This window comes from Streptopelia decaocto (genome assembly GCF_964273445.1).
Source record: "Streptopelia decaocto genome assembly, chromosome: 9".
NCBI classification, from domain to species: Eukaryota; Metazoa; Chordata; class Aves; order Columbiformes; family Columbidae; genus Streptopelia; species Streptopelia decaocto.
The window spans coordinates 184583-210497 of NC_138664.1; the positions used below are offsets into that span (position 1 = coordinate 184583).

A 25915-nucleotide genomic window follows, 5' to 3' on the forward strand; every position below is an offset into this window, starting at 1 on the left:
CTTGCAAATGGTATATTGAAAATCATTCTACACTTCTGCAGTGATTCTTTGTGTAAAAGATTTATGTGAATGAAAGGACTGTAAGGAGTATACCTAGCTGAAATATTTATGTGCAGATAGAACACTGGAGACGGGTATAAGGATGACCACTACACAAACCAAGTAACCGATTCCAAATTACTCTTGGAGTTTGCAGTTGCAGTGTTGCAGTGGCCATCTTACTGCTTGTGTGTACAACCATCACTTGGAAAGGTAATAGAAGGATAAAAGAAGAAGTAGCAGAATAGCTGAGTATTGCCCAAGATTCAGTTGTTTTTTGTTTCAGGTAAGGTGAGCTCCGTGGGTAGAAGTATTGCCTTTTATCAGACCAAATTATGTTGTTGGTAAGGGTAGGTGAGCTTTCAGGTATGTAACCCCTTTTCAGGTTTCAATTAGAAACAGCAAATACAAAACGAAATTGAAAACAATTGATACACAATTTTTATAGTACTTCTGTTAAGCATATTGACCCATGAGGCAGCATATGCCATCAGAAAGCGATGAAGTTTCTCTTGCAGAAGTACTGCTGTTTCCAAGGCATCCTTCCGTTTCTAATGAAACACTTCAGAACGGCTGTGCTGTCACAGTGGCTGCTATACAACCGTGAAAGTGAACAGCGTGTGCTCTCCAACGCAACCAAGTTTCACTCTGAGGGCCTATCTCATTTTCATAACTAATGGATATTCCATTTGGTTCTCATAGCTGCACAAAGAGCTATAAGGAAAAGGTTGCTCTGTGAACTGAAAACAGTTCTTTCCAATAACATCCATGGGGAATGGGAATGTTTGGACTAGACTGAAGGCTACTATTAGTGATAAAAACTAATAAAGCATGTGTGTTGGGTAGGAGGAAAAGAAAATTTGATTCATTTTTATGATTAAAAAATGCAAGTTTTGTGGTTTTCTTGTGTGTCAGTCAGTCTTGCAAGTATAATATTTCACATGAGTAGTTGCTGAGGGAAATTATATTCCTTCTGGAAATGCCTGCTGATAATTGCATGACTAACACGGTCATGAGTGCATCACACATGGAGAGTGATCGGCTTTTGAGGCTTCAGCATGTCAGTCAAAGCTGGCAGTTCTGGGAGCTGCTTATGCTGCGAAACTGTTTTATGCAAGGTTTGCATGAGAGAGGAGTTGCTGTTATAGTTATTGCCGACGGGTGGTGCTTTCCAAGTCTGCTTTGGAGCCTAGCTAACATTCAGAATGTGGATTACAGCAAAAAGTAGGATTTTTTTTTTTTTTTTTTAATTGCAAATGTTAATCATAATTCTCGTCCCCTTACTTGTTTGGCTCCAAACCAAACGTTATGCATGACTGAATGTGACCCAAAATACAGGTATCAGATTAGATTCTAGCCCTGCTGGTACCGTCCGTTTGCAGCAGTGTTTCTCACCCAGCACTTCGAGACCCGTGCAACAGCACATGCTCCACTGACTTTCTCCTCTAACAATAATTCAGCTTGACAGGTCTTTTCTGCTGGGGCATGAACTGTCTGGCTATACTTAATTTTTCCATATTCTTTCCTGCATTACAATGGTGTCAGGATAGATATCTTTGTACAGAGATGGTGTCATCCAAGTTTGCAAACAATCCTGTCTGAATTTGATTGTACTTCTGAATTCGGTAGCAACGCTCTCATAATTTTAGTTTGGATAAATGCAGCCCTAAGTTGGAATTGTTCAAGTAGCAGTTTTTTGGTTTTGTTTTTTTTAATGCTCTTTAGCTATGAAATAAAAGAGGTGACCATAAATCTCTGTTTGATATTTTTCTAGAATTGCTAGTTTGGATATAGCATCCAATGCGCAGGATGGGGATGATATCTTGCTGTGTGTCAGCAGAAGCTGAAGAGCAGGCTTTGGAAGACCGAGGAAAAGAACGTGCTGCCAAAGTAGCATCATGCTTTCCAGTAGATTTGAAAACGAAACATAAAAAATTCCCAAAATTTTAATGCCAATACAGTGAAAGTCAACTAGTTTTTATTCTATTAACTTTTAATTTTTAATAGTAGATGTGCTTAAAATTTAATTTGCTTTTAAACAGAAAATGTCTTTAAATGGAAAGTAAATGTAAAATTGAATGGCTGTCCCAGAACGTGCTGTGGCTGGTCTGAAGCAGCGCAGGTACAGCTTGTCCAGCTGGAGGCTGCCCCTTACGGAGCTGAGAACCCGTAGCTGCCGGCTTGCGCCGGGGGCGTGCAGCTCTGTCCTTTATCCGTCTGCCAATTTTTCATGAACTGTATAGGAACTTTATATCTTTGCGACTTCTTCCCCTCTGTGAAGGAGCGTTAAAACTGATCCAGAGATTCCAATGTTGGGAGGGATGGCAGAGATGACAGAAATTCCATGTTTCTACCCCTCTCTCTAAGAGGCTTTGTTTCCTTAGGAGACCAGGCTCGGAGCCATGTCCTCGTTTCAGCTTTGGTTTTTGCATTGCAAATTTGGGGCTTTGCCCCATGGAGCCCCTCGTGCATTTACAATCTCCAGGGTGGTGTGCTGAGCCGTGTGGTATTTTTCTGCAGCCCAGCATCCCGAGGGACCCTGAGGAGCGGGAGCGGTACCATTGTTGTAACTGGGAGTTGCACAGGGAGTTGAATAGGGCCGGTGGAACTCAAAGGACACTTTGGTAGTGTCCTGTAGAAGCCCACCTACTCCTCTTGCACACCCTGAAGGAGATAAGATCAACCAGTCAGGTTAGTTATACTTAACTTTGGGAGTCACTGAATGAATGAAGGAGCTCTAATGTTAATGATGTTCACAGTTTAAGAAATGGTAAAGGTGAAAAACAAGCATCACAGGTGTTTAGTGAGGTTTCATGTGCTTTGTTGTATGGAAGATTGAACAGTAATATAGGACAAAAGGAATACTTTGCTGCAGTCATAAGAGGTATATGTCTATATCTGTCAAACAGGGCAAATAACCAGCTTTTCAATTTTACCTCCTGAGAGCAAATTTAAAGTATGAAGGACACTGTTGTCAGCTTATGAGCAGAGTGAAGGACCGCTTGCCCTGTTAAGTAGATTTACAGAAGATACGGACAGGGTCTTCTTGTGCTGGAAAGAAAACCCAGCTGTGACGAAACTGGAGCTCTGCTGAGATCAGTTTTAAAAAGCGGTGTCTTTTACTTGGCAATGATGTATGGACTCAGGTAGTGCATATCAGTTAAGATTAGGAATGAACATAAACATGAAAGCAACTTTCAAGACTGTATTAATATGACTGGATTGCAAAACATTCAAAATATGCATATGCAGTGCACATGTTCCTTTACACTGGTACAACAGCTTTCTGTAGAGCTGCTGCGTTTTTAATTTAAAAAATACACTTAGTCATCAGCCCTTTTAATATGTAGGTAAAGATGGCTGATGTAAAATGAGATTTGTAACTCTTCAGAGACAGACGATTTTGCAGCCTCTGGCTGAAACGCGGGGGCGCCGCGTGCGTTTCTGTTTGGGTGCTCTCTTCATGCAATCAGCCGCCCTCTGCCTCAGTTTTACAAAACACGGAACCAACATAAGTCTCACAGCTGGGGCATGTTGAGTAATTCATCCATCTTTTGGTTAAATGTTCCTGGTTTAAGTACAGATGATGTAATTTGAATAGTGTGAATGTTACCAAAATACCGTTTCCTACATGCAAAAGGATAAATTTGTTCGTTTCAGTCAAAATGAATCATCGTGTTTGTTCTTACACGAATACATTTTTTTTGCCATTTTAAAGACAGAACTTTTTATTCACCATTTCTTGGTGTCTTAACGCCTTGCACATGGACACTGTATTTTTTTCTACTGTTTTCTTTCTAATATTTCAGAACTGTAGTAAGACAGGACCTGATTCAGGATAGTTTTGTTTGCTTCCCTGCCCTTGCGCGGGGATCTGGAGCGGGCGCCGTGGCTCTGCTCGGCTCACACTGCCCGCGCTGGCTTCTTAAACAGTGATGGAGGCAGTAAGCTCGTGGTTCAACAGTGTTGACAAATCAATTAGATCTGCTTGTTTAGGGCGATTTTACCAGTCTTTTCTGAGATACTAATGGGTTCTTCAAATATAAGCGAATTTTATTTTAGGAAACAATTCTTTGATGTTTTTCATGCAAAAAAAAGATGACAGTTTGGTCTAAAGTTTCCCTAAGTGCCGATTGTTGGGAAGAATTGCTGTTGTTAGGCAGTACATGTTCCATGAAAACAACTTTAATTTTTTTAAAAAATGTGAAGAAACCTGGTAACTCTCGAAGTCAGTCATTGAGAGCCTCTCTTGCAGGGGACTTTTTTAAGAAGTGCTTTCCCATGTAAAATGCTACTGACCTTAAACATACCCATACTTTATCTCTTGCAGTGCTAAATGAAAGCTCTGTCACCACTACTAGAAACTGCCTAGACTGGCTGATAGTTGAAACAACAAAACATGGAAGTTTTACTTTAATCTATAGTATTACTAATTATTTAGCAGATGGGCCTTTTGCGTGGCAGGAAGGCTTACCTGACATACTTTCATTTTAATCACTGAAGGGGTATTTCATGATTTGATGCTGGAAAGTTTGGCTATTACATTTCTGGTGTGAAAGCTGATGTTCTGAGTGTGAGCTGTCTACCCTTCCTCTTAGAATGATATTGGTGAGAGGCAAGCAGAAAAAAATCAATATAAAGGATTTTGTCTCCTCCTTTCAGATCTTGAGGTGTTGGCGTGTTGCAGCACTTATGGACTGCTGCAGCACTTAGTCCCCAAGCTCTTTCACGTGACAGCTGGTCAGTTTTCCTTTGCAGCACATCCTGTCATCCCCTCTAATTTTTTCCGGAGTGTCTTTTTGTAAGAAGCTGACTTTCTTCCAAGGAAGCAACAGTAATTCTGTTTTACAGTTGTAGGAATCTGTCTGCACCAATTAATATGTTCATATTTTTCCCCATTTACTCTTTTCTCATGTTTTCTCTTTGTATTTTGTAGGGTTATTCTCTCACTGTGAGGTAATTGCTGTATAGCGTGTGCTCTGGCTCTCCTTGAAGTTCTCCGCCGTGCGCGTGAGTCAGTTCATGGGCAGTGTGTCCCAGTGGCTGCTTTTCCCCGCTCTGCAGTTTTCAAGTTTCCTCTTTCATTGCCTCTAGAGGTTTTGTGGCACGGGTCAGATTTGTGGATGCTGACAAACAAAATTACCCTTGGCTGCCTGCTGATTAGTTGTCATTCCATAGACTTGCAGGTCATCTGTTGAACCTACATGTGAAAAGTATGTGTGTTGGTAAGGGTGTGGTGAGTTTTTAAATGTGTGTAGGAAAAAGCCATTAACTGATGAGAGTGCTGAAGAGGAGCCCTCCAAGAGAGCTGGGTAACTGGGGGCAGTGGAGGCAGTTGACATTGCTGTTAGTAACAGCTTTAGGCTTTGAGAATAGAGATGAATTATTCTGTAGCATTATCTGAGATCACAGAATCCCAGGATGCGAGGGGTTGAAGGGCCCTGGAAAGCTCATCCAGCCCAGTCCCCCCGGAGCAGGAACACCCAGGTGAGGTTACACAGGAAGGTGTCCAGGCGGGTTGGAATGTCTGCACAGAAGGAGGCTGTTGCTAGATCCTCTTCCCCTTATTTTGTCTCCAGTGGCAGATGTCTAAATTCCTGCAAGAACCACGGTCAGACACGTAGCAATCCAGCGTTTTCTTCTTGGGGAAGCACCTGCTACGGGACAGTTTGGACTATTGCAGATTTTCTCAAGAGCATGGAATGTTTGAAGGCAAATATTCTGATGCTTGTGATGAAGAATGCTCCACACTGTCCACTGTGTTTGACTGTCCTCAAATTTCCTCCTAAATTCTTAGGCCCGTAGAGATCATTTTTACAAGAAGGCCATAAATTCCGTGCATTCAGGTCATCTTGCTCATACAGTCTGTTTATAAAACTTGTTTGTGGAAACAATGGGAAGATTTAATAATTAAATATATAGCCATTCCTATGTAGACCTGTAGGTTCAAAACTACATTTCACAGTTTCAGGACTTCACTGGAGTAATTTTGACCCCTTACATAAACTTAGAAAAATGTCCAAGTGCTCGTAACCCCCTGAGATGCGGGTAGTGGGGAGGGGCGGGCCGGGCCGGCTGCTCGGGGCAGACCGGCTCTCGGGGCAGGCGGGCCGGCTCTCGGGGCTCTCGGGGCTCTCGGGGCGGGCCGTGTCTCGGGGCTCTCGGGGCAGGGCTGCGCGGGGCTCTCGGGGCTCTCGGGGCTCTCGGGGCTCTCGGGGCTCTCGGGGCAGGCGGGCCGGCTCTCGGGGCGGGCTGCTCAGGGCGGGCTGCTCGGGGCTGTCTGCAGCGGTTCCTGTGCCAGTTCCTGCTGCACCGTTGGCGCGTTTCCTGTCACTGCTCAGGGCCGGCCCAGCTGTTCGTGCAGCATTCACTGAGACCTGCAAATGTGTTTGTTTAAAAACAGAGACTTTAGGTAACCAAACAGTGATGTCCTCCCAGTTTGTAAACTGAGGCCCTCTGGTTTTGGTTTTGGTACTAACTCTGCAGTTTGAAATCAATGTAATTTCAAACTCGGAAAATAAGCTTCGTATCAGCTGTACCTTCCTGCAAAGTCTCACTGTTTCAGATAAACCCCTTTCCTGGAAGACAGAAGGGAAAATTAGTTGTTATGCCTCACACCAAGTTGCTAAGAGGAAAGGTAAACAGCCTCATTTTGTCCTGAAATCAAATGCTGAAGTCTGGGAATTATTTATGAATTGTTTTCCCCTTAAAGATGGCAAAAATGTCGGTGTCAAAGATCCGGAACTCCATTTGCATTGCTGGTTGAGGATTCCAGGCCCGCGGTTTGTGTTCAGCCCGCGGGCCCGTGCGCAGCGGGCTGGGGGCTGGGGGCTGTCGGTGCTCCCACCCTGCGCTGCCCTGTGCTCCGCAGCCCTCAGCAGGGGTTCGCAGGCGCTTGTGGTCTGAATGTTTCTTCTCAGTAAGCAAATATGATGTCATCAATCAGGGAAGCATTTAAAGATTGAAAATGTTAATGTTGCCCCTTCTTCATTGCATGTGGGAGCAAAAAAGACTTCTGTGTTCTTCTGAAACTGGTGAAATTTATAGAAGATTGGAACAAGCCAAGAATGAGTAGAATTTTAAAAAGTATAACCAGTAACAAAATGTAATGGAAATGGATTTTAGTTAAATCTGGAAAAAAAAAGCTAAGGCAGGGCATGAAAAGTGTCCCAGCACTGGCAGGTGTCTGCTGGCTCTGCACAACTGTTCGCTGGGGAAGGGGCCGTAAAAATGCCCTTGGTTCGCAGGGGGGAAGTGGGAGAGTTGAGCACTGAAACAAGCGAATCACGGAGCTTGTGGCGTTGTCTTCATTACTGGTAGGTGAATACATCAAGAATATGTTAAATGTTACAGCAGGCTGGCTGCAGCACTTTCTAAATTAGAAGACTGGAAAGTAGTCTTAGAAACCTTCTCAATTTCCTTTCTTCTCTGCTTTTGAAACACCATGAGGAAAGAAACTGAGACAAGAAAGGGTTGTGCAAGGGCACCCGTTTTCTGTCAGAGCTCACATCTGCTGAATCTGACATGGCGAGTGCAAGGCTTGCTTTGTCCTCGCCTGCCAGCGCTCTGCCGTGCGGCGTTTGTGCCGGGGATGGCGGTGGCTGCGGGCGGCTGCGCCGTCCCCCACCCCGGGCCCAGCAGTGGGACCTGCGTCCGGCGAGTGCCGTGGTGCCGGCAGCACAGCCGTGACGGGCCAGACGTGGATGGGTGCTTCCCTGCTGGGTGCCTGTGTCAACAGACCGTGATGAATGGACTCGTTGTTGAGGAGGAGTTGGCTCACATGTTAAATCAGGAACTTTATTTCCTTGAAATTATGTGAATGTTTAAAATGTCTGCATGTATCTCTTAGGACTGGACGGGGGGGAGGGCTTGCAAATTTAGCTGCAAGGATTCAGAAAGTTTCTGGCATCCTCTTAACTCTGGTCTCTTGTTGGAGCTTGTTGCCTTCAGAAGTGGTTCAGCAGAAGGGGCTGGACATGGCCACCCCAGGTCCCCTGCTGCCCTCCCACATCCTGCCAGCTCCTTCTCACGTGGTCTCACTCTGGTGTCTGTGCCAACTTTGTTATTGGAAACTTTTTCTACCATCTCTAAAGGCATAAAATAAAACCAGACTCAAAACTGAAATTCTTGATGAGGTTTTTGGAGCTTTTGGTGCTCACTTTATTTCATTATAGTACACTACTGTGTTTGCTGTATTTTAATTTTTTGTAATGTAACACACTGCAACTTCCTCCCTTTATCACAAGAAGGAAGGTCAGTAGTTTACGCAAAGGCTTAGTGTTTTGCTACCTGGTTGAGGGAGATCTAGTTAGCGACGTGGCTTAGTTTTGAAAGGAGGAAAAGAGATCACTTGATCGGGCAGCGAGACCACATGACAAGCAGCTGAGTGTAATTAGGTGGGTAGGGTGGCTGTGTGGGGCTGGCGGCTTTGCATGTCACTGTGAATTTTAGCGCTATTATTCTGAGCTACAGTATTTTGGCCTTATTTTCTTTCTCTCCTGATACCACCTGTAGATGAGAAATGGCTCTTTTTGCATGACTATGGTATTGAAGAGATCTGAACTGTGTGAGGAGACTCATCACTGAAGTACCCTTGGAAAACTACAGATCCGTTTGCAGCTGTTAAGCATAGGTATGTAAACACTTTCTCTTATTTATTTTTTTCATGAGATTACGTTGTTTTCCTTGAGCTGACAGTCGTGTGCCAACTGTTCCTCGGTTCAGAGCTTTGAAACAGTGTTGCTGTACTTGTGACAAACTGCCTGAAATATTTAGATTTTGAGAGACAGTTCAGTATTGCTGCATCCAAGTAAACTTAAAACTGGGAAGTATGCTGGCTTACGTAAAACGCAGGCTTTGGGTTTAAACAGCAAAACTGCAGGTCTGCGGAATATCTTTGGTCATTGCTTTGCCCAAAGGAGCCAGTCAGATTTAAAGAAACACCCAGGTAAGTTTATCATTAAGATTAAAATAAAAGACCGCAGTGACCAGTGTCTGGATTCAGAAACTGTAAGATGCCGTTTCTGGTCCCAAGTCATCAGCCTACATTTCCTTCTTTTGTTCTAGTTAGAAGGTAGAACCACCTTTGGTCGTAAAGTGTCCTGCACAAATAACGTTTCATAATACAGAACAAAGTAACTCAGTATTTTTAGATTTTTCTTAGATGTTTTCCCTCTCTATGTATTCCTATGTTCTCATTAACATATAAAGACATTTTACTTAATGAAACAGTCCTTTAGAATCATATGGGGGTTTGTTTGTTTGTTTATTAGTTTGTTGGTGTTTTGTTTAGTTGGGTCTTTTAACTGGGTTGCACACTAATGTGGTTATTCTCATGTATACTAAATGTAGTGATGATAAAAGGAATAAAAATGGTGTGTTGCACAGTCTGGTATTTTTAATTAGCAAAAGAAATCGGACTGCTAGGAACCATGAGAGCTCACCTAGTTCACATGCCTTCAACCGTATAGTAATAGTTTCCATCTTAAAATTAATTGTGGTAAAGGCAATATGGGGGTGGGATGTTATTACTGTTGGTCTGTGTGTCCTCTGGAAGAAACTCCGAACGATGAGCCCATCTGACCAGGCCATTCCTGCCACCCAGGCGTGGATTTGTGACCAGGCATCCTTTCCAGCCCGTGTGTTTGCCAGCGTTTTTCTAACCATGGAGCAAACCTCCCGTTTTGTAGACTGTAAATAACTGAGGAGGAGTTGTTGAGAGAACAGAAACCAGTATTTTCCTCCACTTCTGTGGGAAGGTCACAAGGCATTCCCAGGGTTTTAATTGATACCTAGCAAAGAGTATCTTAAGATGATTTTTCTAGTCCTGATTGTCAGCCCTTGACTTGTGCTGATGAGAAAGAAGTGACAAATTCACAAATGTGGTTAAATAAATGTTTTCTTGTTGTTTCCTTAGAGACATCCTCAGTATATGAAAAAGCTTTTGTAAAAAATAACTGTTAGGAAGGGTTTTTATGAACATTGGTGCTTGACTTAGTGATTTTTTTTTTTTCTGAGCTGGATGGATTGGTTGTCATAGTTGCTTCTTTGAAATTTACTATTTATAATGCTTCTCAATTATTGCATTATGTGTGCGTTTTGAATGTGTGTTATAGAAACAATTTCTAGTACATGTTAGGATAATGATTTCCATTAGCCTAAGTTACTTGAGGATTAGATTTTGATAATGTTGGGATTCTGTTGTATAGAGCAAACCAATACTCTAGCATGTGGTGCTGCCTCCTTTACCCTCACCATAGTCCCAGTGGGTTTCAGTATATTTGCTTTTTTCCAGCATGTCTTTCATTTACAACACTATTTTAAATAAAACACCCTAAGGAATTAAGCCTGGTAAAGACAAAGTAGGAATCTAATTCATCTGGAATTCTTTAAACATGTCACTAAGAATGGCATTGAAGAGAAATAGTGGGGGTTTTTTCCCTTTAAAAAAATAATCTGAAAAAAAGACCAACAAAAATCTGAAACTTTACAGAATTTAAAGAATGAACTCAAAAAATCTTAAAAGCATTTAATGGAAAAAGACCTGGAGTATATCCTAGTGGAATGAGGGAAATAAGCTCTAGTCAAAGGGAAGTAGAAATAAGTTTTTAAGGAGAAATTTCTTTGGTCTAAAATATTTGACTTCCTAACTAGGAAATAATATGGCTCCTGCTTCTGAATTCTGTTTAAACACTGTGTCATAGTGGTAAAGTTTCTTTACACAAATTCAGGTTGAATGTTCTGTGTCGCAGCTGTTGTACAAACAGAAGCAGAACCGGGATCCCGGTGGGGCGGGAGCTCCGTGGGTGACAGACGCGGAGCTGCTGCGAGGAGCCTCTCGATCGAGCTCCGGGGCCGGGGCCGTTGCACGCTCCGTTGCCTGTGACTCGTGCACACAAGTGCAGAGTTGAATAGATTCTTTCATATCTACTTAACCTCTATATCCCAGTTTTCAGTTCAGATGTTTGATGCCTTTCTCAGTCATAATGTAGAATGTACAAAATTGCAAATCTCTATAAGAAGTTGGTTTGTCAGTTTGTGTGAGATTTTCAGATTCTTCGTAAGGATGCAAAACTTTATACTTAGTGTTAAGTCAGGGAAGCACAGTCTGAATCCACTGTGTCCTTGATGCGTTTTTCTACAGGGAACCTGCATTTCTTGGATCAGTTATGGCAGTCTGACTGGCAATTTATTTTCTTAGAACAACTGTATTTTTTCTGGAATGGGGTTACAGAGGTGGTGGTTCTGTAAGCCCGCAGCTGCTAAGCCATTTGTTAGCTACAGCAGAAACATTCTGAAAATAGTTTTGATTGAAGGCTTCCGAGGGGAGGGGTAGGAAATGGTCTGTTGCTGTAGGTCAGTCCGAGGGAAAGCTGAGGATACTGTGTGTCTGCACGAAATGTTACGGAGGATTTCTGTAGGAAGGCCTCTCCAGCGTGGACTTGTGATTCTCTTTGCTTTCCTTGCAGGGCTCCTGTATGTCTCCGTTACAAGAATTAGTGTAAGAAATTCTAGTTGGCTGTGCCATTTGTCTGAGCAGTCCTTGCTGCGTATCAAGATTTAACTGTAATTTGTGCTGTAATATGGGATTCTGATCAGAGCAGTAACACGAAGTATTGGCAACTCACGTTGAAAAACAGCGGGCTTTTTGAATGGCAGCTTCGTGTTGTGCAGTTCAGCCTGCTTAATCGGTGCTGCTTCTGAATTGTCCATTCCCTGAGGCTCTAGAGAAGAAGTTGTGCTGTGACAGGAACTGAAGCAAACGTTTTGCCGCAGCACTGTCTGAGCGTCGCAGCAGACTGCGGAGCCTCCATAGGGAGCCTGCGCAGGGTTGGTACGTGCTGCCGTTCTGGAGCTGGTCAGGTGAAACATCCGCTGGACGAGAGCAGCCCTGGCTCTGCAGAGCGTCCCTTCTGGGCTCCCGCGGCCTGGCCGCTCGGCCCCGGAGCGGCCGCTGCGCGGGCACAGCTGGCGTGGTGGCTCTGGGGGTCCTGTCGGCCATGGGAAGGGCCAGCGGAGCTTCCCAGCACCGGAGCGTGTCCCCTGTCCGTCCGCGTCCTCGGGGAGGCGCAGAGCCGGAGCTGAATGGGATTTATGGAGGAGTTTAGAGAAGGCAAAACCCTGGCGGGCTTGATGTAGAGCCTAAAGCTGTGTCCATCAGTGAAATTTTTCAGTCAAGGAGCTCTTACTCTTAGAAGCAAGGTTTGGGAATGATCATTCCAAAATGAATTCAGATTTTTTTTTGTTTGTATTTTGGTGACCTGATGAATTATAATTGTATCATCAATTTTCTCAGATTCTTCCTTTTCTACCTCCCACTGTCCTGATAATATGGGGAATAGAAATGTGGAGGGAAGGACTGGAAGGTGTGAAGCTATAAAGCCCAATTTAAAAAAAATAAAAAATAAAAAAAGGCAAAATTGGAAGGAAAAAATGGCATGGATTTTTAGTAACAGGGCTATGACTTTTAAGAACTGCAGAGCAGTTTTTGCTATGAATATACTTTGCTGGGTATATATTCTTTCATCTGCTGCGTGGAGCTGCATGTGTCTGGGCCCTGGGACTGCAGGCCTTGGAAGCAGAGGGTGGAGATCACTTTTTAAATATTTGTACAGGGAGGAGGACATGGCTGGAAACTGCTATGAAAATAGCTCTTTGCATGTCTCCAAGGACAGGTTAACTGTGCAGGGTTTCACAAGAACCACTCCCCGGAGATATTTGAATAATAGATTGACATTATGGGGCGCAGTGAGAGGTGTGTGCATTTCAAAAGCCCAAGGATAAAATTTCCTTCTCAAGCAAGTTACTTAGAAGGCATTTAATGCCCTTCCTGTGAGGGGTTCCTAGTAGTCCATTAGTCATTGCAAATTGTTTTTGTTACCAGCCATATGGAAAATCGAGGTTTAAGTGGTCTGAATGATGTGGCGTGTTTGTCCAAGCAGATGCTCCACGAATCTGATGTGACACTAAGAATGCCTTTACATTTTACTCCCCCAAGGTCTACCCCTGACCTCCGTTAACCAGAGCTTTCCCAGCTCTGCCCAACAGCTGCTCACAGCTCCCAGGGGAGCCGGAGCGCCCTTTCTTCCTCCCTCCCTAAAGTCTTGCACAAGGCACCTGACAAATTAGCTTTCTTACAACATAAATTAGAAGCGATTAGGTGGCACTATCATTTGTATCTGTTATTAAAAGTATGTTCTATGTACATCTAGCTAGCTAACAAAATACCAACAAGGCAAATACTTCTGTACAGGTGGGACAGCACAGTAAAAGACATGAAGCTAGCTTGTCTTTATATAATATACTGGCCCTGTGATTTGCATTTAAGCCTTTGTAAGCAACAATTAATGTAGGGGTATTGAGGCTGAAAGAACATATACTTGAGCAGAGAGGGAGCTTACACAGCCCTTTGCCCTTGGTGACCACCTGAGGGCAAAAAACCCACGTTATATGAGATGGAAGTCTAAATCAAATCCTGTCTTTAGTTAAAACCACCTTGCTTGCTTTTTGAAGTATTTTCCCCTTTCTTCTAGTTCATTTCAATGAAAAGACGTTATAGAGCTACGAGCTAGGCCATCTGATTGTACTGTTTTTTCCTTCTTCAAAGGGGAGAAGGAACAAAACCCCTTTTGCTGGTCTGCGTGAGCATCTCTAATAGAACAGGGCTTTTAATTTCTTCTAGAATGTTCTTATGTCAGTGTGTGGGTGCCTGTTCAACTTGCTGACTTGAATATGCTGTTCTTTCAGACCCGTGTGGCAGATGCAGGCCTGCAGTTGTTATTTATGTGAAAAGCTCACTGGTAACTATTACTGCAGGGCTTTTTGTGTGTGTCAGTCTTTTACTCTGCTGCGCTGTGCCGCGGGTCGGGCGCTGTGCCGCTGGTCCGGCGCTGTGCCGCGGGTCGGGCGCTGTGCCGCGGGTCGGGCGCTGTGCGGCGGGTCCGGCGCTGTGCCGCTGGTCCGGCGCTGTGCCGCGGGTCGGGCGCTGTGCCGCTGGTCCGGCGCTGTGCCGCGGGTCGGGCGCTGTGCGGCTGGTCCGGCGCTGTGCCGCGGGTCCGGCGCTGTGCCGCTGGTCCGGCGCTGTGCGGCGGGTCGGGCGCTGTGCGGCGGGTCGGGCGCTGTGCGGCGGGTCCGGCGCTGTGCGGCGGGTCCGGCGCTGTGCCGCGGGTCGGGCGCTGTGCCGCGGGTCGGGCGCTGTGCGGCCGGTCCGGCGCTGTGCGGCGGGTCGGGCGCTGTGCGGCGGGTCGGGCGCTGTGCCGCTGGTCCGGCGCTGTGCGGCGGGTCGGGCGCTGTGCGGCGGGTCGGGCGCTGTGCGGCGGGTCCGGCGCTGTGCGGCGGGTCGGGCGCTGTGCCGCGGGTCCGGCGCTGTGCCGCTGCTCCGGCGCTGTGCGGCTGCTCCGGCGCTGTGCGGCGGGTCGGGCGCTGTGCCGCTGGTCCGGCGCTGTGCGGCGGGTCGGGCGCTGTGCGGCGGGTCGGGCGCTGTGCGGCGGGTCCGGCGCTGTGCGGCGGGTCGGGCGCTGTGCGGCGGGTCGGGCGCTGTGCCGCTGGTCCGGCGCTGTGCGGCTGCTCCGGCGCTGTGCGGCGGGTCGGGCGCTGTGCCGCTGGTCCGGCGCTGTGCGGCGGGTCGGGCGCTGTGCGGCGGGTCGGGCGCTGTGCGGCGGGTCGGGCGCTGTGCGGCGGGTCGGGCGCTGTGCCGCGGGTCCGGCGCTGTGCGGCGGGTCGGGCGCTGTGCGGCGGGTCGGGCGCTGCGCCGCGGGTCCGGCGCTGGTGCCACGGTCGCGCGGCCGAGCTGGCTGGTCGCAGTCCTGCCTTCTGCCCAGGCGGTGCTGGCACACGGCTGAAACTCGAGAGGTGGTTATGGGTTTAGCGTAACGGTAGTGACTGAGTGACTTGAGATGCAGACTTTGGTACAAACCTCAGGCTGTGAGCTGATATTCAAGAATTGATTGGTGCTTTGCCACTGCTTCAGTGTTTGACTTGAAATTAATAATTTTATCTAGTTCAAGCTACAAATAGTTCCAAAAATACTTATTTACAGTTGAAACAGCAGATTTTACTTAAAAAAAAAAAATATTTTATTCCATCATCTATCTTATTTTTTGGTATTTGTTTCCCTCCGTCATAAGAGGCAATTTAATGCCAGTTTCATGTTGCTTTTGGAATGGTTGTTTTAGGCTTGTCTTTGAATGTTCAGGTCTTCGAACACAACGCGAGGCGGCTCTCTGCTGCGGTTTGTGGGGAGGGAGGCTCGGCGGCTCCTCGGCAGGAAGGCGCTGGTGCACTGTATCAGTCCTGCTGCGCGTGACATTGCCAGTGGTTCCTGTTACACGCTCTGGCCGTTGCTGCACTTCGGTCAGACTGTATCTAATGTGGTTATTTTTTTCAAAGGCACAAAGAGGATGAAGAGACATTTCTGAAATGTGTACAGGCCATGGGAAAATGTGTGTGGTGTTTAATGGCAATTTGGGATCAATATTTAGTTTAAATTATTAACTAGCATAATGATAAACACTTTAAAAACTTTGAAAATTGGTTTTCTAAACAAACCAAACCAAATAACAACAACGAAATGCTGCTTGGTTATTTTTCCTTCTCACGTGAAAAAACTTTCAAGACCGAAAAATAGCTATTAACAGAAAATTATTGCCACTTTTATTTAAATATAGTGAGCAGTCTGGAAGGGGTTTTTTTGCATATGTTAATAATGTCACAGTGAATGTGAGGTCAAAATGGCATTTCTGGTACATTTAAGTAGCTTTTTCCAGCTTCCATGCAAATTCAAACCACTCCTGCGGTTCATGTTCCAGATGTCTTGGATACTTTGACCTGCATTTTCAGTCTTTCCTGAAGAAGTTAAAATTGTGTTGCTTTCTTTTTCTAGTCAAAGGGATATAATAAAATTAACTGTGTACTTTTTTGGTCACAGCTGAATTTGATATTGATAATTGGCGTGATTAAGAGTTTAATGTGAAACCAGTGTTAAGGAGTACAGAACTGGTTCCACTGCTGGATGCTTTGTAGTTCAAGTAGGGCTTTGTCTTTTAAACACGTGTCAAAAGAAGCTGTGGCGGAGCCGTTGACTAACTAATCCCTTGTGCCTTGCTTTTGCAGGTGTCTCCTGAATTCTCACTATGTCTGACGGGGACTATGATTACCTCATAAAATTTCTAGCACTTGGTGATTCTGGAGTAGGAAAGACCAGCCTTCTTTACCAATATACGGATGGCAAATTTAATTCCAAATTTATCACAACAGTGGGCATTGACTTTCGGGAAAAGAGAGTGGTGAGTTTTCACAGCCAGTGTGCTGCTTTAAAATGGTGTCTGTCTTGGTGATGGCTAGAACCTGTTTTTTGTGAATCTGCCAATCCCGATGCCTGGGCATGCCATCAATAGTTACTGTGCACTTCATCCTGTGACAAGGAAATGATCTCATTGTACTTGGTCATTTTTGTCAGAGTGTGTTGTCACCCCATTTCTCCCCAAGCTGAAGTAAGAAGAGCTGATTCTAAGCAAACACATTTTAGTGCTCAGCAAGTGTTGATGAGCGTGTCTGTGCTGTGAGTTGTGCACATAGTGCCTGGAGTAGCACTTGCATTGTTGAACCCCCTCCATGAGGAAGGATTGCGCTGTAGTAAAGATGGTTTTGCTTTTTGTGAACTGAAGTAGCTAGTGGACAAAGACTGCAATGTTAATTCTAAAACCATTTTAAAACATGTGAATGAAATGGACAGCATGTTACATGGAGCTGATCTGGCTTCCTAAGCAGTTACTGCTACCTGAGAAGAATTGTGAAAAATAAGGTTATATATATATATATATTTTTTTTTTAACTCCTGAACTGTTATTGAATTATTGGCAAACGTGCTTTTGGTAAGACGCTGAGCACTGCATTATGATAGCAAATTAGATGCTCGTCCTTACTGCATTGAGAAACGGAGCTGGCACAAGTCTTTCCTCATTCTTATGTAGAAGTATTAAAGGCCTTTCGGTGTAGTCGGGTGATTTCCCGCACAGCCGGGTGGTGCAATGGGCGCTGTGCAGACTGGCTTTGGGTGGGTCACGGGCACCGCGGGAGTGCAAGGAGTGGGTGTCTTGGTCAGGTGCAAACTGGTCTCTTGAATAAGTTAGTTTTCCTTTTGTGGGATAGTAACCATGGTAGGTTTACTTGATCAGCATATTTCATAACTCAGGATAAGGTATAGGTGTCATAACCTGGATCACATAATTCACAAATACAGCAAATTTATGTGTCTCTAAAGATGCGTTTGTAATTCTGGTAACCTTGGGCACAACAGCAGTTGACGGTAAAGGAGATGACCCAACATGAAGTGAAGAAGAAATGCATCTATTTTTATCTGATCCTACCAAAGCTAACAGATGCCCTTATTTATATTTTCAGGCTGAGTAAACTCTTCAGCTTTTACTGTTATCATCCAGTTTCTGCTTTTTAACCTACGATAGGATAAGATCTGCCCTCAGCTCTTTTTTTCAGCAATCTTTTGGCAGCTAAGAGTACATTCTGTTTGCTAATGCAATTCTGTTAGTAGTACAAATATATTGCCATATTGCTTGATCTGTTTCTTTCTTTCTTATATTTCAATTTGAACCCAGTACAAGATAATAACAAAAAAACAAACCAAACAAAAAACCAACCAAACAAAACCCCCAAAACCCAACAAACGAACAAAAAAAGAACAAAAACACAAGAGGTTCCACTTAAATTTGAGAAGAAACTTCTTCCCGGTGAGGGTGGCAGAGCCTGGCCCAGGCTGCCCAGGGGGTTGTGGAGTCTCCTTCTCTGCAGACATTCCAACCCTCCTGGACACCTTCCTGTGTAACCTCAGCTGGGTGTTCCTGCTCCATGGGGGGATTGCACTGGATGAGCTTTCCAGGGCCCTTCAACCCCTGACATTCTGGGGTTGTGTGAAAAACCACAAACAAACAAAAAAAACAAACCAAACAAACAAAAAATAAAGGCAAAAACCCCAAACAAACACAAAACCAACACCAAACCAACCAGAAAATCAGAATATGAGAATTAAGCTAAAGAAACTTACTGGTCACTCTGAATATCTGTTCGGAGCCCATAGTCTATTTTATACAGTTCTCCAGTTTCACTCTTATTTTTAAATATTCAATTGGATGCAAAATTAAAGTGCAACCCCTATTACTTTTGTCTTGCAAAGCAGAAGGATTGAGTTGTAGTTGGGATCTTTGCATTGTCAGTGCTACTTTTGCTGCTTTTAAGAACTTTAAATGTCATTTATTTTGTGTCCTATGGAGGCTGGACTGCTCCCACTCAGTCTTGCAAGTTTACCTTTTACAGGTGTACAGACCTAATGGGCCAGACGGTGTTGGCGGCAGAGGACAGCGGATCCACCTCCAGCTCTGGGACACCGCGGGGCAGGAAAGGTACGTGTCGGCCGCCCAGCGAGTGAGGCCGTGTCATCGAGCTCGATGCAAATGGAACAGAGGACATGAATTCTCTTTATTGATGGGTACCTTTTAGTTGCATGACTCAAGATGGGAAAGTGCACTTACTTTAATGTTAACAGTGATAGAAATAACATTAAGACTGTAAGTGTTGCTTTTTGTCTTTTGGAAACTTTCAATTTATTTTTTCATTGTCAATGCATATAGATGCATTTGAAGCTTTTATTTTTTCACTTTTCCTTAAATTTCTGGAAATATGTTGAGGTCTTGGGAAAGTCAGACAAGTGAAGTTGCTTCAAAGGATTCTCTTCTATTCGTCTGTCAAAAAGACCAGCACCCTATTGGTTGGTAGTCTTAAAATCAAGACCTGATGTGTAGGGGACAAATTTCTGTTCAAAATGTGAATTTATTCTTATTTTAATTTCTGAATGTTGATCAAGTAATGCTTTATAGTAGAAGACTGTGTCTAAAGCTGTCACACTCGAGTGAGATGTCTCCTTGACTTCCTTAGGCTTTTCTTAGACCACAGTTATTTTAGCTATTCTTGTCATGCATTTCCTACTTCAGCAAAACAATTATGATGAATTTTTCATTGTAATTAATTCAGTCTTAATTGACCCCAGTTTTATGACTGTATGGAATTATATTTTCCAAGTAACATGTCAGATGAGCCAACTAATTTCACTTTGCTGGTCTAGGTTTCGTAGCTTGACAACAGCTTTCTTCAGAGATGCCATGGGGTTTCTTCTGCTCTTTGATCTGACGAATGAGCAAAGCTTTCTAAATGTCAGGAACTGGATAAGTATGGCATTTCTCTATTTTTTCCTTTTTTCTTTCTTTCTTTGCATGGGTGCAGAGGGGACTATGCTTGTAAATATGGAGTCTCGCTGAGAAATAAAACTGAAAGTACTGATTTTCGTAGCTCTCAGTAAAATAAAGTCAATGTTGCATTCATAATTGTTATAGCTGCTAGTGGTGGCTTCTGGTGCTTACCTGAAATTCAGCTTTGCCTACTGAACTTGAATCTGAACCTACATAAGAGCAGGCTGAGAGAACAGCATATCCCTGGCTCTGATGATATTCAGTAATTCGGGTGTGTGGAAAGCCTACCTAAAACTCTATTTCGACTCACCTGAAGCTTTGTCAGCAAAACTCAATGGAAGGCAAATGTTACTAGGCTTGTGTATCTAGGCAAAGGTGTTCCTGAACTGAAGTATGTCCTTTCCTGGCAGCTCACTGGAGATACTTGGTGAGCATAACTCCTTAAGCTACAGATACACAACTTCTATGCTGATTTTGCCAGGCTTCTGCTCCCCTGGCTGGTTCCCTGGGTACGCGATAGTGGGCGTCCACCTGTTCTCTGGCTCCCCAGTGCAATAGCAGAAGTCCTGTGAGACAGCAGAGAACATACTTGTTTTCTGCTTTTCAAAGGGTCGTTTTCCGGAAGGACTTTGTGTCCTCCGAAATGTGGTAGTGTTCTTCATGGGCTTCCTGTGTGACAGTAGGTGGTGACCCGTGTTCGCACTGTTGCTGTTAGGTCAGCTACAAATGCACGCATATTGTGAAAACCCTGACATCGTGTTATGTGGAAACAAGAGTGATCTGGAAGACCAAAGAATGGTGAAAGAAGAAGAGGCTAAGGAACTTGCAGAAAAATATGGGTAAGTAACTTGCTTTCAGTTATTGCTGTGTTTAACGCAGAGTGAAATGTTTTCTGTAATGCTTTTTCCGTATGCTGGAGGGTTATTGTGAGAATCAGAGTGCTTAACTGGCCAGACGATGTCTTCTTTTCTGTCCGAGATTAATGTTTTCTGCATTGCTGAAAAATTCGTACTTAGTATAGCAATAATCTTGCACTGGAGGTTGCTTAATCTTCTCATCTCCTTGGCAGGGAACAAGGTAAATTTTCAGACATTCTGGAAAAGAGATGGAATTTAACTGGAGAGGCAGGCGAGAGATGGAGGTCTAATTTTTTGTGCCTGCCTGCGCTGAGGCTTTCCATGGGGCACAGAACACCCAGGTCTCTTATGAAGTGAAATCAGAAAGAGCATTTGGTGAGGTGATCAGTGTCACATCAGCTTTTAGGGAAAGCAAAAATAATACCGAGCAATGACATCCTGATTTACGAGCTGAGTTGTTTACAGAATTTGGTGGTAGGGTAGCTGTTGTCTCTGGCATGGCCCGAGTTTCTTTGGGAGCCTCGGGACTCATTCACCAGCGTTGAGAGCGTCTGCGTACGGAGTGCTGGGTTCCCACGAAGAGCGGTGCTGGTCCAGACCACGGTTCCCCAGTTCTCTGCCCCCTCCCCGTTCAATCTTCCATCAGCTGCTCAAACAATTTTGTTAGGACTGTACCTTAGGTGAATTCCTAGTGACTTGACCTCAAAGGGGTCAGCTGTGTTTTCTTGCAGGCATCTGCAATCTTTCTAGCATGTGAACTCGATTCCTTCTCAATTGAAAACTGAATGAGATTATGTGCTCCAACCAGTAATCTGCATTCAGTCTGGAGAAGGAGATCAGAGCTGGTCCAAAGTGAAGCCCCCAAAGCACGTATAGGGTGAACACGAGGTCCTCAGTGCTTCTGCGGGTCTAGTCCTGTCGGTGCCGTGCCATTTCCTATCGCATTGTTACACATTACTTTTCCCCAACCTTGAAGAGTCATTGGAGGCAAATCAGAGGCAATCTATCCATTAGAGACAAATGGGTTTAGTGCAATATTATCTCTTACTTTTTCCTTCTCCTGTCAAAATGCTTGTTTGAGGTCTGTGGCACACAGAAAACAGCAAGTACATACGATACTGTAACCAGCTGCTTGCGAAGGAGCAAAATCTTTTAAACAGCAGCAGATGGCATGTGACCATTTCTTAAAAATTCAAAAGAGATCTCTTTGCATGAAATGTTTATCTTAGTGGCTGAAAATGCCAACTCCATTTAGGAACAGGGAGCTAGAGTCAAGGTTATAGACCATGTCCAATCTGTAGGCAGTTACAACGTGCCCTGCCGTGTACGGGCGGGACAGGGTGGCTGCTGGGAGTCACCGCGAGTTGGGACGAGGTCAATCCTGCTGCGGCACGCGGTCCTCCGGCAATAAGTGTGAGATAGTGAATATCCTCTTCCTGTAGAAAGGGCTTGTACTGGTGATACATTATGAAAATTATTGCAGGAGACCTACACACTGAGGCAGTAAGATGATATTTGTGACCACTCATTGAATCTTGTAAGTTAAGTAAGAAACACTCAAGAAATTACGAAGTGATGATATCAGTCACTTCAGGAGTAACACTAATGTGGCCACTCCAGCACCACTCTGTAGGGAGCACTTGAGTGCAGAAGGTCAAAGCTGACAGACCCGCTATTGAAACATCCTATGCCACAACAATAATGAAAACCAGCAATGCACAGGGTGTTCCAATTTGAAATCACTGCTGCTTTGAAATTGGGTCCATCCTTCTGAAACACCCTGTATTTTCAATACCAAGGTGCCCAGAAATAGTTGTTAGCGGAGACGTAGGTTGTCTAAGCACTGAGACAGATAGATACGTTTGGGTTTTTTTGGTTTTTGTTTGTTTTTTTTAAATGTAAGAATGTTTTATAGTTGAGGTGTCGACAGAAGAAGCAGCCACCTTGTGAGGCAGGGGAACCGCGAGAGGAGTCCTGACTGCCTTGCCTGCAGGGGAACGTCCATGCTGGCGTTCTCTCTCTTGCAGTGACGCCCCAGCTGATGCAGATAGAAATCAGTAACGAGAACACTTGTGCACACAAGGCCATATAAAGTAATTGCATTTCTTGTGGGGAACAGAGCTGAAAAAAACAGACCTCAGAAGCATAACTTGGGGAGCTCAGGCTGACCAGTGTCTCTGCAAGTGATGGGTAGACCCCATGATGTAAATTAAAGCTTATCCTTCCACGCTACCCACAGAGTCAGCCATTTCATTAATTTACTTTTGCATTGCAGACCACTGACCGCTTAGTGTCTCTGTGCTATGCAGTAGCAGTAACAGCGCTTGTGACTCCTAAGTGTGTGGCAGTAATCGTGTATAGTTTTTTCTCCTGTGAATATAAACTGTGTGATGTAAGTTTGTGGGTTTTGTCTTCTGCAGAATACCATATTTTGAAACCAGTGCAGCTAATGGGAATAACGTAAGCAAAGCCATTGAAACTCTGCTTGACCTCATCATGAAGCGCATGGAACGGTGTGTGGATAAATCCTGGATCCCAGAAGGGGTGGTGCGCTCCAATGGGCACAGCTCTACAGAACAACTGAATGAGGAGCAAGAAAAAGGCAAATGCAGCTGTTAAGTCAGTTACAATTAAGATTAATGTATGCGCTAAGTTATAGTACAGTTGCAGTTTAACTGTTCAACTCATGGACAAATCACATTGTGTAGTTCTTCAATGATAATTTGGTGTAGCACTAGATCTTCCTCTACTTATCTGCTTTAAAGGGAAGGAGAGGAATTTTCACTACCAAATTTATAAACCTCCTCCTGTGTGGGCGAGAAGGGGTTGGCTCCTGAATGGAAGGATTCTTCAGTTGCCCTTTGAAGGCTCCGTTAACTACACAGACGAGGCACTTAGATTAGATACCGCGGCAGCTCTCGGCCTCTGCCAACAGCAAGCTTACCAACGTGGTTCTTGGTTTGAAGAGAAACATTTAGTAATTTTATCAGTCAATAACAATCCTAAAGAGCAAATCCTATGTTTTCCACAAAAGCCTGAGAGTAGCTTTTCCTTGCTCTCTCAAACCATTGGCTTTTAGTGATGAAAACCCAAAGAAAGCTATTCTGTATAGAAGAAAAAACTCCAGAAAAGCCTGGGGTGCATATGTAGAGCACTTTGGGTATGTCATGAAATCGAACATGTGAACTACAACTGTACTATATAAAATGTATTCAACACAGCCTTTGGGACCTCCTGACGTCATCTGAATTTCTAGAACATGCATACACATATATTTATATGTAAGTGGCATAACTGTACATCTGCTGTTATGTTTCTGTTATATTACCACTCATGTTTTAACAGGAATGTAGAGCAACCTAGATTACAGCAGAATTTCATGAGAGCTGGTGCTTTGCACTGAAATTGTTTTACCACACACAGATTTGGAATGTTTCTTCAAATTTGAATTGAAAAATGAGTTATGATTGTGTTCTGGTGAGATGCAGCTGAGATACTAGTCCTGTCTAGATCAGTATTTCTATAAATTTATAATGCTTATTTTATTCTGCCAGCCTTTGTGTCCTGTACATCTTGGCTATCGTATATTCATTTACGGCTTGTTCATTTCCTTTACGTTGTGTTTAAAAACGAAGAGAGTTGCGTTTCTTTTTCCCCTCCTACGGATCACATAAATGCCAATTTTGGTTTCAGTGGATCATGTTACTTTTTGATCATTTTATTTATTCATACGACTTAAGGAACAATCAGTATTTTTGGGGTCTTTTTCCCAGCCTGATTTGTAAGAAGTGCCTACCAAACCGTTTCCTACCCTGCAAAGTATTGCCAGTTAAAGTCATAACGTGCCAGACTGAGTCTTGTAACAGACTTTCCCCAGCAGTTTGTTCACGAAACTCCAAAGCTATTACTTATTTAGAAATGGTGTATTTATTTATTTAAACGCTCTAGCTCCTGCAGCTTCAGGCAAACATCGATACCAGTTGTGAACATGAATTCACAGCATAACAAATTTTTTTAAGGACCAAAAATGTTTCTAGAATAGGAGCTAATAAAAAAGTATATATATTTGATGTAGCCTCTGGTTATTAATAATGCAAGAATAAGTGTTAAAACTTGGTTCTTAAAATATTTTATAAAGTAAGGCATTGTTCTTTAACACACACAACGTGTAATATTAGATTTTTATCAGAGCCTACACAGAATATTTTAAAAGTGCAATATAATTTGCCTGTGCTGGGACTAGGACAGAGATTAAAGCAATTTATATTAAATAACTATAGAGGTTTTTTTCTAATATACGATACCAAGGTTCTAAAATGCTTGTGGACCAGAGTTACTGCAGTTTAACTCCAAGTGCCTTTTGATTTTACCATCGTGTTTCTGACCAGTAGAACGTCCAACTCTACTGTAGGACACAATACATTTTAATGTACTGCAGTGTCTGAATTTCTTTTACTGTAACTCTGCTTTTCAGAGGGTTGCAGTGGAACTTTGTCAGGCATTAACTTTACTGGGAGTTTGTGTGCTTATAGCTCCATCCAGGTCCTGGAAACAGTAAGGACTGTTGCAACCAACTACTGAGCTAAGTGACTACTGAAATGGTGTAAAAATATTTCCTTTTGAATACTTATGTTTAGATTGGATATTAAATATTGAGTATTAAATACCAAAACTGTCATTTTTGTGTCACACGTATTATATGTAACTATTTATAAGGAGAGTCTACATTAAATTGCTTTGATGTCAGCCTTTGAAATGTGCCGTAAGATTTATGTGTTAGAATTATTCTGTGACAAAACTTTAGTTCCTTTTTGAGCTCTCATGAGAAATAATGGTAAATGTTTCTTGTCAGTGAATTACTTTATTCTTACTAGTCTAGCACTGGTTTTAAAAAACAAAGAAGAATTCTCATGTGACGAGAAACTGTCATTTCAAGTAAAGTTATTTCCATCCAGTGTTGAACAAAAAATGTTAATCTGTAATGAACAAAGTTTGGGATTTCCCTTATGGTGCTTATATGAAATAGTTAAACATTCCTGATCTGAACCTTGCCAGCATTTGTTGAACTGAATTGTAGCATTTACTGTTGTCTCAGTTCAGTCTCAGTCTGTGTCCTTTTGCACTGTCCCTATGCGTTGTGTGTCTTCAGTTCACATGCATCCAAGTTCTCTCATGCGGCCGGGGTCCCTGTTGCTGTTACGCTCCGGCACTGACCAAACCAGTCGGAAAGGGGGCCGGTGCGTCCCGGGCGATGCCAGAAGGAGCTCAGACCCATAGACGAAAACGGAGGCAACACTTCTGTGTTTATAAGGCATTCAGAAAGCTGCTAATGTGAGCATGTAGCATGTTCAGAGCAAAGGGAATCAAGCAATATATTTTGTAAAATCTACTGCTTCTGCAAAGGTAAGGAGCCTTATTTTTCAGAATAGCTGCTTCCGTCAAGAATAGGGTAGATGACTAGGTAGGTTATGATATGCTGGAGGGCACAGCTGCTATTCAGAGGTGCCTTGACAGCAAGAGAAACGAACTGAACTAAACTTATATTAATTTTAACAAGAGCAAGTGTGACGGCCTGTGCCATCTGGGTTGGAATAACCCCATGCGGTAGTACTGGCTGAAAAAATGTTTTGCAGAAAAGGGGTTAGGCATTCTGTTCAAAAGCAGATTGACCAGGGGCCAGAAGTATGTCCTTGTGGCAAGGCCAGCAGGTCGGAGAAGTACGTCTTCCCTTGTATTCAGTAATTATAAGACCGCATCTGGAGT

General features: G+C 43.8%; 1 protein-coding gene across 5 annotated transcripts in view; it reads left to right on the top strand.

The window, feature by feature from the left end:
* RAB27A (RAB27A, member RAS oncogene family) overlaps positions 1–24908 on the top strand; it is a 30068-nt gene extending 5160 nt beyond the window's left edge. For 4 of the 5 annotated variants that reach the window (XM_082061262.1, XM_082061260.1, XM_082061258.1 and 1 more), the window contains 6 exons: positions 8554–8671; positions 16150–16322; positions 18367–18452; positions 19172–19275; positions 20011–20134; positions 22573–24908. In XM_082061262.1, coding sequence (XP_081917388.1) covers positions 16170–16322; positions 18367–18452; positions 19172–19275; positions 20011–20134; positions 22573–22771 — 666 coding nt within the window. In that variant the 5' untranslated portion in view covers positions 8554–8671; positions 16150–16169 and the 3' untranslated portion in view covers positions 22772–24908. Of the gene's footprint in view, positions 1–8189; positions 8436–8553; positions 8672–16149; positions 16323–18366; positions 18453–19171; positions 19276–20010; positions 20135–22572 lie in introns of those variants that run through there. The other variant, XM_082061259.1, reaches the window with a different exon arrangement.
* The last annotated feature ends 1007 nt before the right edge of the window (positions 24909–25915 follow it).